This window comes from Macadamia integrifolia, chromosome 13, assembly GCF_013358625.1.
Source record: "Macadamia integrifolia cultivar HAES 741 chromosome 13, SCU_Mint_v3, whole genome shotgun sequence".
In the NCBI taxonomy this organism is placed as follows: Eukaryota; Viridiplantae; Streptophyta; class Magnoliopsida; order Proteales; family Proteaceae; genus Macadamia; species Macadamia integrifolia.
This window is the reverse complement of record NC_056569.1, coordinates 9563144-9577944: the sequence shown is the minus strand read 5'-3', so window position 1 is coordinate 9577944 and position 14801 is coordinate 9563144. Positions and strand designations below refer to the sequence as shown.

Genomic DNA, 14801 nt, shown 5'->3' with positions numbered 1-14801 from the left:
TTTCAAAATCTTGCTTATGCTTGTTTTGACCAAAGGACAAATGTTTCTTCCATATTTCTAAATTTGACCGTTGGACTATCCAAATTTGATGGTTTGTTCTCCTTAACAACCAAGCTTTCAGCCGAATCGGATCAGTCTCTATCGAAGAGTTCCTCTATTGCTGGTTTATTGTTCCTATCCTGTGGTTGTGAAAAACTCAAAGATTTCTAACCCTATTATAGCCAGATCAAACCTTGTGATTTATGTTATTCGATTTCTTAGAAATCTGGTTTTGGTTCCTATCTCCTGCGATTCTTGTTTTTTCCAAGGGATTCTTGAATTCCTAAGCCTTGGTCGATCTGAAACCTCATCAATAAACTTCTTGTATGCTTAATAGCTTCTCACACCCAAAAATATGTGAAGTTGGGTTTGTTTAGCCTTGTCTTTCCGTGACTCAATTATATTTATCAATATCTAATGTTGGACACTCGTACAAAATTATGTGTGCACTACGAAATATGCCACCATGCTATTTTATCACAAGGGAGACATACAGGCGCAAAACTCCATTAACTTGTATGAGCAGTGGGGCACAGCTCAGCCACAAAACAGGACCAACAACAACAAACTCAGCCTCCTCCAAACTAAATGGGGTCAACTATATGGATCCATGCAAAGACACCCAAAAACATGGTAATAATAAAAAGAAAGGGGCATAGCAATACAACAATAACTCAGTAAAATCCCACCTAAATGGGGTCAGCTACAAGGATCCTTACCCTCCGATCAGCTCTATTCGAGGTCATACTTGAGACAAGACCTAAAATTTACATGTCTTTTCTCACTACTTCTCTTACGGTCATTTTAGGCCTGCCCCTAGCTCTTTCACAAAACAAATTTCTTTTCATGGTGGGTTCCACTGTGTTTTGCTGATGTGGTATGCCCATCTCTTTACCGGCCATATGGCTAGCATTTCCTTCACCACTAATACCCCCCGGCAGGAAAAGAGAAAACGAAAAGATCCATTATTTCTTCTCTGCCTACTGCATACACTGTTTATGGACTTGTTTATTTTTTGATACATATCTGTCTTCTTTTTCCCCAGATGCTCTCTCTTCTATACCAGTTTCATTCACCCACAAGAAGATTCACCATTGATACTGTTTAGAAGTACATTTCCTAGCCTGTTCTATCAAATTCAGTTTAGAAATACATTTCCTAGCCTAAAGCCTGTACATAATCAGGAAGGAGATCCAGTACCATCTTTGAACTTAGTATGTAACAAGGACACTTAATCATCAAAAATTTCACCATACCATGCACCCTGCTTCTTTTTCTTAGTTTGTTTCAGACACTAACACTTCCGTTCTCCATTATTGATTGCTGTATCAGATGTCCATATCTATGAAATACAATAAGAACCATGTCTATCCTTGTTATCTATTGGCATTTGGTCCCTATCCAATAAATGACCAAGAATAGAGAATTAAAAGCTTTTTGGGCAGCATACCTATTCCGAAGGTAAGTTGTCTAAATTTTATACTGAATAGAAGATGTCTTCTGATCAAACCGTCATTTGTAAAACCTCAGTTATCATTAGCAGGCCATTACTTTGGATCCAAAAGCAAGACTTCTTGAAACATGAAATATCAAACGGCAGCTATTCAGCAGATAAAAAGTAATAAACCAAACATGGATGTGAGCTCAACAAGCTGACCATCCATATCGTCAATGCAGGACGCAGAGATGAGTTCATGCTTGATAAGACTCGAGTGTTCGCTGCCCGAAAGAAATAAAACCAATCATATTAAGCATGAACCCATCCCTGTAGCGCACAGGGAGAGAGGGAAAGAGGGGTTTTCTCTGTTTCTAACCTATCTCCGCAGGTGGCTGCTTGGAGTGTTCGCTGCTGCTCGAGGAGTTCAGGACTTCAGGAATTGCTGTGCCGCGTTGCCTGCCGTTGCTCTGGAGTCTGGCCCTAGCGCGAGTCGCCGACTCGCCGACTCGCCGCTACTCTGCCTTGGGCTCTGGGTTTACGTAGACCTTTCTTTCCTGTTTTTTTTTTTTTTTTCCCTTCATAAACCTAGGTTTATCGGACCACGGTGTACCTTCAGATAAGGGTGTGAGTTTCAAACCGAAACCGAAATCGAATATCAAAATCGAAACTAAGCCAAATTAATCAGATCAAAATCGAACCAAATTTATTTGGTTTAAATTTGGTTTGAATATGTAAGTATGTTATTTGGTTCGGCTCGATTTCGATTTAGGGTGTCAGAACTATCGGTTTGAATCGAAACCAAATCTTATTGTTCTTATCATTCAAGAGTGTTTTTTCAAGCTCTTTTATTATTATTTTTTTTATTTTTAATGTGGCAAGTGTTTTTCGTAATTTATCATCACATATTTACAAGCTCAAGATAATTTTGGAGTTAGCAATGGTCATAAGACCCATAACTTGAGCCCATTATGGTATTTGGTCCATCACAGTCATGGTTCAAAAGTAGAACCGTTTTCATAACCGAATTAAAACGGAAGTATAAAACCAAATTAAAACTGCATATCATAACTGAATTGGAAATGAAACCAAACCAATCCGAATTGAATCGGTTTAAGTACCTAAATACATAACCAAGTCAACTCTTGGTTCAATTATGATCCACCTTATCATCATTTAGAACCGAACTAAAACCAAACCGATTGACACCGTTACCTTAAGAGGGTTCAATGGCGGTCTGGTAACTCAGCCCAGACAGTTCTATCAAAAAAAAAAAACCAGCTCAGACAGAGTCTCAGGCCCAATCAAACTCATAGACTGAACCTGGCCCAGGTAGAGGTCAGCCCAAGCCGTTGTAAGATTATTATTTTTTTTTCCTTTTTTCTACGAAAAGGAACCTATAAGGCAGCGTGGGCCCTGCGTCCAGACTCATGGGAAGGAGAAATGACAGCCCACACAGCCACACCCTAAAAATTCCTCTACTGTTGATGTTTCGTGTGCACTCCCATTTACTTGATGCAGAAACCATTGTGTCCTTATTTTTTTGCCTTTTCCCATTGAGAGTGAAAGAGAAAAATTAGATTTAAAAAGAAAAAATGAAAATCCCCCTACTGACATTGTAGGTATTCTTTCCAACAACTTCTCACATACCTAAGACACTCTCTCCTCATGACATTTCTCTCTCCTCTCTATCCTTGTGAACCTCCTATTGAACCCATTGCGACATGTTGATTAGTGTGGCATGAGAGATTCTCCATGCGAGCAGTGTGTGAATTTATTTCAAAAAATAAAATTGGGGGATAAAAGTGACCCATCTATCTACCACATTGACAAATTATGTGTATTTTTTTTTTGATAGAAATTATGTGTCTATTCTAACAATTAGATAGAGTGGATGTTGTCTAAATTAGTCGTGTGTCAAATTTCAAAATTTAGTCCACTCAAATACCCCTTATATAAGTATGCATCCTATGTATGTTCATAAATGTGCATAAATACTCCATGACTATGCACTTTACCATCTCTGAATAATAATTGTTGATTTGGACTAAAAAAACAAAAAACGTAAAAGAATAGCTCCAATATATCTTATGACTTTTGAAAACGTCATATTCTATTGTTGCAAAATAATATTCTCACATATGATCTCTCTGTGATCAACAAAACTGACTTTGTAACTCTGCGATAGCGATGAGGAAGGTGATGGTGGAGATAGTTTGTCTATCTGATGCTGGACATTCTGACTTCATTCCACTCCTTCGCCATCATAGCTCTATGCAGCTGATGACTTATAATAGGATTTCTTGAAGAAAAAAAAATGTGTAATTTACAGCACCATCCCCTAAAGAATACCACTATTATAAGAATATCTTCTCTGTTTCACCAAATTAGACTCAGACCCTTTACCATCAATCACTATTAAATGAAAAATAAAAATAACTGTTATACCCTATTCATTAAAACTCATTCGTCTTCACTTCCACGCCTAAAAAACCGTTCAAATCTAAGGACTGAAAAACCAAAACGAAGAACGTTGCGAATCAGTACAGAAACAAGGGTTTCAACAATCGGCATCGTAGGAAACCGATTGTTGATCTGTGTTTGGTATGCATTCTCATAGCGTATTCTGCGTCAAAAAGCCTTTTGGTATGCATTACCATTCTCAAATCCTAGAACGAGGTGCCACCTAGAATGTTCTTTGATGCCCATTCCGTGTTCTTGTTCTGTAGCCAAGCAGCAACGAGTAAGATCTGAGTGCCGCTCTCTCCACCTTCGACAACGGAGTTAGGAATGATTGAAGAGAGAATCGGAGGTTCGATTTTAGAGTGATATTGCTTTGGAGATCTGGGAAGAGAGGAGGAAGGAGAGACATCGAAATCGAGATGTTACTGCTTGGGAGTTGGGAGGGAGATCGCTCGATCGATCTCACGCTTCCTTCTCCTTAAGATTACTAAGCTGAGAATGCTTGCAGACATGGCGAGAATCAGTACAGAAACAGGGAAAGGGGAAAGGTAGATTAGGGTTTTGTACTTTTTTCATTGCATTGCACCTTGGATTCTCTGTAGACATGGCGAGGCAAATAATAAATCTCACAACAGAATTTACTAAAAAAATCAAAGAGAGAACAGGAGGCGACAAAGAATAGAGAGAGAAAGCCCAAAAAAATTGGAAAAAGATGCGGTAGTGGAGATAGACAGCAATTGAACTAAGAAATTTGTTGCAATGAGAAAGAGAGATTGAAAGAAATCCCAAGAAAATCAAGAGATTAATTACCTGTTGCTGTGACACAACGTAATCTAAATCGTCAGACAAATCGTGCAACTCCGTTTCATGCATAAATGGTGATTTGTGGCGGAAGGAAGTGATCGCTGAAGACGAAACTGAGAGATTGAGCTTTGGTTTTCTTAGTCACGAAGGGATAGAGAGTGTAAAGAGGGGGAGGGAAAGAAACATGAAGGGAATCGACAGATGTGCCCAAACGTCAGCAGTGAAACTCTGTTCATCCCCTCGAGCCACTTTAGGTGCCATGAAAACAGGGGTTCCGGCAATCGGCATCGCCGGAGCCTCCTCATCCACCTCATCGATCCATCTTGTGCAACCCAAGTCAGCAATCTTGGCACCATCTGCTCCAATCTAAACATTCCGACCCTTAAGGGTCCGTTTGATAACGTAACCAGAAACGTGTTTCTGTGTTTTCTTATTCTCAGAAACACAGAAACGGCATAAATACCGTTTGGTAAAAGTGTTCTGTTCCACTTGTTTCTTGAAACATAAATTGAAATTTATAATAATTTATGCTTCAAGAAACATGAATGACGAAACAAGTTTTACTTGTTTCGCTCGTTTCTCGAAACAAAAATGGGGCACAAAAAATCGATATTGAAGACGGAGTTTGGCATCACTACCATCACCACCGTCTCCGACTAGCTCCGTCTACAGAGTTCCTCTCCATCTTGTCAGTCGTCGTCGATTTGGGTTTCTTCCCGCAGATTCCGATGAGGCACTGTCATCTTCCTCGTCGACTCTGCTGCTGTGTCTGATAAGATTGGAGCAATTGGCGCTAGCAGTCCTGACTTGAGGAGGATTGTGATCCATGACTATCAAATTCACCATCCTGTAAGAATTATCCATGGAGGTTGAGCTTTGGCTGGGCAGAGGCGCCGGCGGCGGAGCTTGATAAAGCATTTGGGAAGCAGCGGCAAAGTATCCATTCTGCTGAGGAACAACCTCAGATGCTTCGTGCTTCATGGATGCTACGAATTGAGAATTTCTCTGATTAACCGCTCCAGTGGGAGTCGCCGATACTACTGGAGACTTGTCGCTGATCTCACGGATATCAGGTGAGGGAGGTCCAGCGACACCGCCACCACAAGACAAGAACCTCGCAAACATGCTCTCCACTTCGGGACTTGAAGAACGAGGTTGTAGGAAATCATTAGCTCCTCCTTCTCCGTCTTCGCTTCTACCGTCCACGTAATTTGCAAGCAGGGGGCTCGGGGCAAAGCGAAATCGCATCAGATCGGAATTCATCTCTTGCTGCTGCTGATGGTGATCGGAAACCATGGTTTCTCAACTTTTTTGTTGCAGTTCTCCTTCCGAATGCTTGGAAGTCGAAGGGAACAGAAGATCCATGTCTTTTGAGGATGCTAAAGACGCATACATCCTTGATGATCTGAACTCCAAATTCATCCTTGATAATCGACCCCTCAATTTGCTGCCAAGAAGCATCAGCTTCTGACACCTGTCTTGTTCAAGGAAATAGTCGGCTGTCACGCCGGAGCATCTATTTCTTCAAGCAAATGGCCGCCGATCATTATCCACCGGAATATAAATACAACATTGTAATCATCCAATCAAACGGAAACAAGGTTTATCAAACACCCAAAATTCTGTTTCTGTCTTTCTTGAAACAGAAACAGTAGAAACGTTATCAAACGGGCCCTTAATGTCACAATTCCGATCATGATCTTGAATAGCGACGGTGAGGGTACCACAAGAGATTTACCCTACAAAAAGAGTGCACATCAATCAACCATTCTCATGTGATACGCTCCATAGATTTCACGGTGAAAACCTCAACGGACCAGTGAATTTTACCAAGGGAGGCAGTGGCAGAAGAGCCACGACTGTGCGACCTCTGGTCCATTCCATGGATTGAAGGAAGATTGGAATTGGAATCGGAAGGAACAGGGTGGGTTTGGGTATTTTAGGTACATCATATTTAATAAGAGTATTTTTGTATTTAAAATAAAATATAGTAGCTGGCATTAGTATATAAGATATATTCCTTAACAGTGATTGACGATAGGGGTTATGAATCTAATTTGATGAAACAGAACGAGTGTTCTTATAATAGTGATATTCTCTAGAAGGTGGTGCTATAAATTACTAAAAAAAAAAAAGGTAGAAGACGATGGTGGGAATGATCCTCATAATATTTGATCGAGACAACAATGTCCACATTTGCAACTAACATTCTTTTGCGACTGTCATCTCATTTTCTCCTCTGGCTACTTTTCAACACTAGCCATTGAGTTGTAGAAATGTTTCATCCCAAACATCATATTATTAATTGGATTTTTTTTTTCCAAATTTTGAGCTTAGATTTATGGTTTAGGGCTTATTTTTAACCTTTAAGGTTTTATAGTTTGTTCAAATGATAAATCCACTTCGGATCATAAATAAATTATGGGGTTTGGATTGTGAAATGACGACTGAGATCGAAATAACGGAATCACTCATGCAGAAGGGTGTCAATCGGTCCGGAACCAGGTATTTGGTTCGGTTTTGGTTTTGGTTTTGGTTCCAAGGAGTGTTAGTGTGATTCAGAACCTGACCAAGTCCTGTCTCGGTTCTAAAAATTGGTACTCGTATCTGACCTATCTGGTTCTGATTCCTATTTGGGTTTTATATTTGGTTATTATTTGATTTCAGTATCTAATTTCAAATTCAATTTTTTTATGCAGCTGTTATTCAGAAGACAAAATATAAATGTTCATTCACTAGGTTATTGGTCTTCCCAACAAAAGAATGAATAAAAAATCATGAGTTATCAATGGACATGTATCCATGTCGAATGATCGTAAGCAATCGATCATCTATTAAACTTCTAATATCGTTAATGATCCTGAGCAATCAATCTCCTAAATGATAATTGACAAACAAGGGGTTTTTGAGTTAAACTATAATTGAAACTCTATTAGATGATTTATCATTTAGGTGATTGATTATGTCGAGTTTCCATATAAGTTATATCAAGTTTTTAGTTAAAGAGGAAAAAATGACATTAAGTTATTCGGTCCAGTTTCAATTTGAACCACCGGTTCTTGGCATAAATCCAGATCCAGACCTAACCAAATTATAAATACTTATTTCAGATCCTGGATTTAACCATATTATAATGGGTTGGATTTGATTCAGATATTCGGTCTGGAACTGGATTTGGTTTTCGATTCTGGTTCCAATTTGACATCCTTACATGCATATCCTCCCTAGTCCCTATGTTAGGTTTGCCTCTTGTTTAGGTTAATTCATCTAGGTTTTGTTGCATGTTTAGTTGTTGTTCATATTACATCCTATCGGATATGCATCTAGTTTAGGGTTTGTATCTTTGCATTTTAAAATATAGGTCCAATGCATCCATGGTTCTAATTTTCTTTTGTAATGGTTACATCCGTTACATATATATTTTTTAAGCATTCTATTACATTGAAACATCAATATATCATCTAACGAATACTAAGCCAGAGAATTGAGGTGTTTAACACTTTCCTTTGGACGAGTACCCAATCTATAATTTGACAAATCTATACTGGAGTCATCAGTCATATATGATAGTAGACTCTAATCTAGATAGTAACTCAATTTTTAATACATTACAAACCCCCCGAAAATAGAAGATGCATTTCCACTCTTCTGCTAAGTGATGGCCTCACAGGGTTTGCCAGTTTGGCCTTCATTGGGGTTGAGATGGATCTTCATACATGATGGATATGAGGGTCATTTCAAAAGGGGAGCAAAGAGATAAACATAACTCCTATTAGCTCATTGCATGTCGGTGACATTACCAGCCTTTTACTCAATTTAAAAATATATACAAAACATGATTCACCCTTGACCAGATTTAACCTACCAAACTACATGGCTACTTGCCTGACTTGCACAACTCATCCATTATTGCTTGAGATCACCCCCAATAGTTGTGGCGCCATAAGGATGTTAATTTGTAATCGAAACCGAATTGAGCCGTTTACACCAAAATCGCAAAATCGTTTAGTAAATGGTTCGGTTCTGGTTTCATGTTTAAAATTGATTAGTTAAATGGATAGGGTCGATTTTAACAGTTTAACCCGTTAGTTTCAAATTGAATTGACACCCTGAAAATCGAACCGTTTAAAACGTCAAAACCAATTCGATTAATCTATATAAAGATTAAATATTTAGTTGTTTTAACAAAACATAATAGCGTAATTTAGGAAAGAATTAAGGACCATAGAGGTTGTCCAACAATTTATTCCCATTATGTAGTTAAATTTTTGCTTGTTCAATGCCTCATTTAATTTGATACAACATTGAAGCATTTATCAACAAAAGCAAATTTAAGTAAGCATGCGAATAAACTAGCAAACAGATTACTAACCGTTTAGAAACCATATGGAATAAATTGCGATCAAAATTGTTTAAAACTGTAAAACCAACATCGTTTAAAAACCATGGAACCGAAACCGTTTACTAAATGATTGCGGTTTCAGAAAGTGCAACCATTTAGTAAATGATGTGGTTTTGATTTTAGCCAAATAAATGTGAATCGAACCGAATCGAATCGCACTATGTACACCCAAACTGAATCAATTAACACCCTTAGATGACTTGGGTTAACGAAATGCAGACTAGAACAGTGAGTTGAAGAATCGGTTCAGGTGATGCATACTCCAAGGCAACGTTTGACAACGTTCCGTTGTTGCCATTTATGCATTTTCTTGTTTCCATAAATTGAAAAACGACTTAAAATGCATTTGATAAAGTTGTTCCGTTTTCACCCGTTTCTAAAAATATAAATCAAAATTTATGCTTATTTACAATTCTAGAAACGACTTTGACGAAACAAGTCCGACTTGTTTCGTCGTTTCTAGAAACGAATTTAAGAGAAAAGAAAAGATTGTTGTGCCCGATAAATATCTTAATTATTTAAACCTAAAAAGAGACAACCGAACACTCTCTCCCCTTTGGATATTCTATGATACTATTGAGTTTTTTAGTGGTATTATATCTGAAAAAAAACGTTGCAAGAAACAAGTTTATCAAACACCAAAAAATTAGTTTTTATTTTTAGAAACATGAAAAACTATTTATGCTGTTTCTATGTCTAGAAACGGCATAAACGTAATCAAACGATTCCTAAGTTGACGAAAAAACATAAATAAATACTCCGAATTATAGTCCGAGTTCATCACCGTTATTTGAGTGACTAGAAATAAAGATGCTAATCGAACGGAAGATAGAATCGCGTCAAATGGAAGCTAAAGCCACGAGCCCCAAGAGAACACCTTTATATACTTTCCTGCCTCCCTTCTCTTTCTTTCTCGCTCTTTCAATTCAAATCTCAGAAGCAACAGACGCCACTGCCTTCTCTCTCGTTACTGTTTCCTGAGAAAGAAAAGAATCGAATGGTTTACTTAATATTTCCATTCTTGATTTTTGTTAGGGTTTTGAAATTAGGGCTTTCGATTGATCGTTACTATGATTATCTGTTTCTGTGTTTCTTCTGCAGGCGCTTCCGAACCAGCAAACTGTCGATTACCCAAGCTTCAAGCTTGTCATCGTTGGTGATGGTGGTACAGGTACACTGGATTTTAATTTTCAAGATCTATTTTCTGTTTCCTTGTATATTTTTTGTTTGATTTTCCAAAGCATCATATGTGACAAGCATGAGTTTGATGGGATTCTCGGAATTTCTGATTTGATTTTAGTTGGCATTGTACTTTGGATTGAAATTTTGAGCTCATATAATGAGTATCTTCTCGATGCAGGAAAGACGACTTTTGTTAAACGGCATCTTACTGGAGAGTTTGAGAAGAAATATGAGCGTAAATCTTCGATGCATTCGATAATTCTGGTTGTTTAACTCGCTGTGAATGTTGTTCTCATGATTTTATCGTTGATTGCAGCAACGATTGGTGTTGAAGTTCATCCATTGGACTTCTTCACGAACTGTGGGAAGATCCGGTTTTATTGTTGGGACACTGCTGGCCAAGAGAAATTTGGTGGACTCAGAGATGGATATTAGTAAGTTATTAGAATAATGCTAATGGATCCTTGCTACTATTATTTTATGGGGAAAATCCTATATGATTCGTAGTTTTTAAGTAGGCTCCTCATGTTTGTGTGCAAATAGCGTTGAAATTTTTTTGTATAGTACCTAGCCGCTGGAATAATTTTTCAGTTACTTATTTTCACCTTTTTTTTTTTTAAATTTAATTTTATTTTTTAATATGATGAACGACTGTTGCTGAAATGTTCTGGGTGAGCTTTCAATATTGTATTTGATGAGGGACTTCTATCGAGAAGGGAATTAACCCTATGATCTGGTCTCTAAAATGTTAAAAACCATAACAGTGAAGTTGAAAGTCATTATACATGAAAGGCTGTCCAAGTAATATTCTGCAGTTTGCATTTCATAACAAATTGTTCAAGTAACATTTGAATACATGTCTTAACCAAAGGCTGTTGTTAGGGAAGCCAATCTTTATCCAAAATAGCATTGCATGCTCAAAACAATTTTACATGTTTCTTATCAGCTCGTCAAATGTGTAACTTTGTTTGGATTTTTCAGAGTTGAAATCCCTTGGATTTAGAATGAGTAACTGGCAATTCAAGGTTACAATTAACTTTATAATGGATTGAGGTTCAAAGTATTCCATGCATTCTTTTGAAGTTTAAACCCTTCAGTGTTCATTAGTAAAGGGAGTAGTACTAGCAACATAAGTGGAATTTTTGTTGCCTTCGTGGGTAGAATACTTCCTAGGACTTCCCCTACCCGAAAGGTGTTTATAAAAATTTAAATTTGCACCTGTTCTTTTTTTTAACTTTTATATGAATTCTATTACCTGTGATTGCTTATGTGTTCTATAATGTGTGTGGTTAATTTGGCCTATAACTTGATGTTTGGTGTCCATCGTTTCCTAATTGAGAATTTTTTTTTTTTTTGGCCTTTGTAGTATCCATGGACAATGTGCCATCATTATGTTTGATGTCACAGCTCGTTTAACATACAAGAATGTTCCCACATGGCACCGGGATCTCTGCAGGTGCATCTAGAAGCATAGCTCTGTCTCATAAAATTCTCACTCAAAAGCACTGGAAATGTGCTGACCATTGATTTTATCTGCTTCTGTTCTTGATTATAGGGTGTGTGAGAATATCCCTATTGTTTTGTGTGGAAATAAAGTTGATGTCAAGAATAGGCAAGTAAAAGCAAAGCAGGTTACATTCCACAGGAAGAAGAATCTCCAGTACTATGAGATCTCTGCGAAAAGCAACTACAACTTTGAGAAACCTTTCCTCTATCTTGCTAGAAAACTTGCTGGGTAATGTCGAAAGAGTGCCCTTTTTCTACCACACTACTTCTGCTACTACTACTGTATTCTTTTCCCCATTATTGGGTGGTTCATTTCCTTTTCTTGTCAAACATTATGGACGAGATATAATACAATTTAACATGCATTGCAGGGATGCTAACCTCCACTTTGTCGAGTCTCCAGCTCTTGCTCCTCCTGAAGTTCAAATTGACATGGCAACACAAGAACAGTGAGTGATCCACTCCTTTTCTTAACTTGATTATATCTAGTGTAGTTGTTCATGCCTTGATAACCCAAATTGTCATGTGGGCACAAAGAAGTACCGTTTTCTTACAAATCTAATCCATTCATGTCTGCATTTAGTAGTCTGTCTTGGGTTTTGGGTTGCAGGCCCATTCACAGGACTAAAAAAAAAAAAAAAAAAGCCAAATTTTTGTTTTTTGGAGTATCAACATGCAAAAGTTGTACGGTTATGTCTATAAGACAACTATATAAACAAAAATGGGCTTGTTCAGATTATTTGATTATGTCTGATCTATGTATCTTTTTTTTCTTTTAGATATCCTAATGCCATTCTTTTTGACAGTTCTAATAGATAAGAAAACATGTTGCAGTAATCTGTTCAAGTGGGCTTTTGGCCTAAAGTCCATCTCAACCATTCAATTATGGATTCTGGTCCTATTGTTACAAAACAATTAGCTAGTTGGTAGAGGTCCAGACCCTAAATATTGTACTGTAGCCCCAACTGTTGATGCTGACCTTATAAAATGCTGCACTTATTTAATTGAACATTAGGCATGAATTGCATTAATATATAAATTTGCACTTATATAAACATTTTCGAAAAAATTAGTGTCAAGACTTCTCAATTTGCTTGGAAATTTCCTCCCCTTGACTGGAAGCAAAAAGAACCAGCAAGCATTAATTGTGTAAATATGAAAGGTTTATTGTAAAGAGGGCGGACCTCAGCACAATGGGAGGGTTGCTCCTTGACCTACTAGTTGCAGGTTCAAGTTGGGAAACAACTATTATGCGAAGCAGGGTAAGGCTGTGTATATATAACCCTCCCTAGACCCTGCAATGGTGTGAGTCTCGTGCATTGGGTATGCCATTTTTATGAAAGGTCTATTGTAACAGCAGTAGGTGTGGATTTTTTATTTTATTTGGGGGGAGTGGGTGTTTGGACTGAGTATAAGAAAATATGTCTAATTCAGGAATAGTGGGGTTTATTTAGGTTTTACAAGAATATCTGAAATGTTTTGAGTCTTTTTTTTTTTTTTTGGGGCCCGTAAAAAATATCTTATTTTTTGTGCTAGTATGTAGGCCACTAGGCCAGGCAAGGCAGTCCATTGGGCCAGACTTATTCTAATACTGCAACTGCTAGCTACTACAATTTTCAAGAAGGGGGGGGAGTAGGAGAGTTGAACCATCAAACATGACTGGACTTATGCTAGAACCTCAACCGCCTAGCAGCCTACCAATGAGCTAGAATCTCAACCCCATCCTTAAAAATATCTAAGAATGCAAACTTTGCCCATGTTTCTTTATTTAGGTAGCTGTGTTTATTAAATGCATGGTCCATTGTAAGAAAAAAAGTAGTAGTTTATTAACTGCATGTATGTTCCATTGTCCCACTCCCTACAACCCCCAACCCCAACCACCCCACCCCCCCAAAAAAAAGAAAAAAAAGAAAAATGAAAAAAAAGAGGGATTTGATAAAAGTCATAGGATCTTAATGATGTGTGATGGAATTGCGTTATAGAATGAAGTAGAAAGTGTTTACCGTGGTAATTATTGTATGCTAAGATGAACTCTCATCGGTATTTGTAGGCATGAAGCTGAGTTGGCAGCAGCTGCGGCACAGCCCCTCCCTGACGATGATGATGAGGCGTTCGAGTAGATGCCTAGATTCTCCTCTTTTCTCGTCCCCCACCCCCTCCCCCTCCCCCTCCCTCTTTTCTACCCCTTTAATGGTAGGTCCGGCTAAATATTGTTGGGCAGTTCTAGTGCCGGCTAATTTGCAGGTTTTGGTCTTGAGTGTGGATCTGCAATATATATGCCTTGTTCTATTTTCCCCTTGGTGTGAGGACTGAGGAGCTGATATTAGTTTCCAGCTCTATAGTCAATAGTGGGGAAATTATATTTGCATTGTCATTAGTGATCCAAATTTAGAGGTCATCTTGGTTTTGTTATGGTACTTTGGTTTACAATGTTTAAAGATCAGGAAACTGTTATTCCAAAACTCTGTAGTTCCTCTTTTATTTTTTGGTTGATCGTAGTTCCTCTTATTTCGATTTTGCCTTTTCAAACTTTTCAAGATATTTAACATCTCATCAGAATTTTGTTTTTCAATCTTTTCAAGATGTGGAACCTATGCTAAATATTTCCGTTGGACCCATGGTTTTAAAACTTGGAATCTTGTTCTGCCAATTCTGAACTGATTCTGTTCTGGATCAGTTGAGAATTGTCTGGAATCGGCTTGATTCTGCCTGAACCATAGAATCGGGCAACCCTATGGTTTCAAATCAATGGTGTTATCCTGATTCAAAATGTAAGGTGGTTTAGCAGTGCCATGTGAGGCAGAATTATTCAATAAAGGAAGTCTTGAATTGACTGACTTAATGGTAAGAAGTCAACATATTCTTTTAGAAGGTATTATTTGTTTTCTCTCAGTGTTGAATCGTTTTTAGCAAACTAAGGGCTATGTTTGGTAGCCAAAAGAACAAAAAAGAAAGAAAGAAAAAAAAAAA

At 37.8% G+C, this 14801-nt stretch overlaps 2 protein-coding genes and 1 long non-coding RNA gene across 4 annotated transcripts in view; 1 reads left to right on the top strand and 2 right to left on the bottom strand.

Moving 5' to 3' along the window:
• Positions 1-2016, bottom strand: part of LOC122059186 (rRNA-processing protein FCF1 homolog) — a 9508-nt gene extending 7492 nt beyond the window's left edge. The window contains exon 1 of one of the 2 annotated variants that reach the window (XM_042621867.1): positions 1854-2016. The gene's annotated coding sequence lies outside the window, so the exon portion shown is untranslated. Of the gene's footprint in view, positions 1-1489; positions 1557-1853 lie in introns of those variants that run through there. The other variant, XM_042621868.1, reaches the window with a different exon arrangement.
• Positions 2017-3904: 1888 nt separating this feature from the next.
• LOC122060175 lies at positions 3905-5164 on the bottom strand. Its single transcript, XR_006134268.1, has 2 exons — positions 4748-5164; positions 3905-4533 (listed from the first exon to the last, which is right to left on the bottom strand). It is a non-coding gene; the product is annotated as an uncharacterized LOC122060175 (long non-coding RNA).
• Positions 5165-9982: 4818 nt separating this feature from the next.
• LOC122058911 (GTP-binding nuclear protein Ran-3-like) lies at positions 9983-14293 on the top strand. Its single transcript, XM_042621623.1, has 8 exons — positions 9983-10143; positions 10245-10314; positions 10504-10560; positions 10642-10759; positions 11692-11781; positions 11881-12060; positions 12203-12280; positions 13882-14293. Exons 1-8 carry the CDS (start codon positions 10141-10143, stop codon positions 13949-13951), a joined length of 666 nt encoding a protein of 221 aa, XP_042477557.1. The 5' UTR covers positions 9983-10140; the 3' UTR covers positions 13952-14293.
• The last annotated feature ends 508 nt before the right edge of the window (positions 14294-14801 follow it).

What these genes read in the sequence shown, in the direction of transcription:
- LOC122058911 (XM_042621623.1), top strand. An exon ending in CGTTGGTGATGGTGGTACAG is followed by an intron (nt 10,315 to 10,503) that starts GTACACTGGATT and finishes TTCTCGATGCAG; the next exon opens with GAAAGACGACTTTTGTTAAA. An exon ending in GGACTCAGAGATGGATATTA is followed by an intron (nt 10,760 to 11,691) that starts GTAAGTTATTAG and finishes TGGCCTTTGTAG; the next exon opens with TATCCATGGACAATGTGCCA.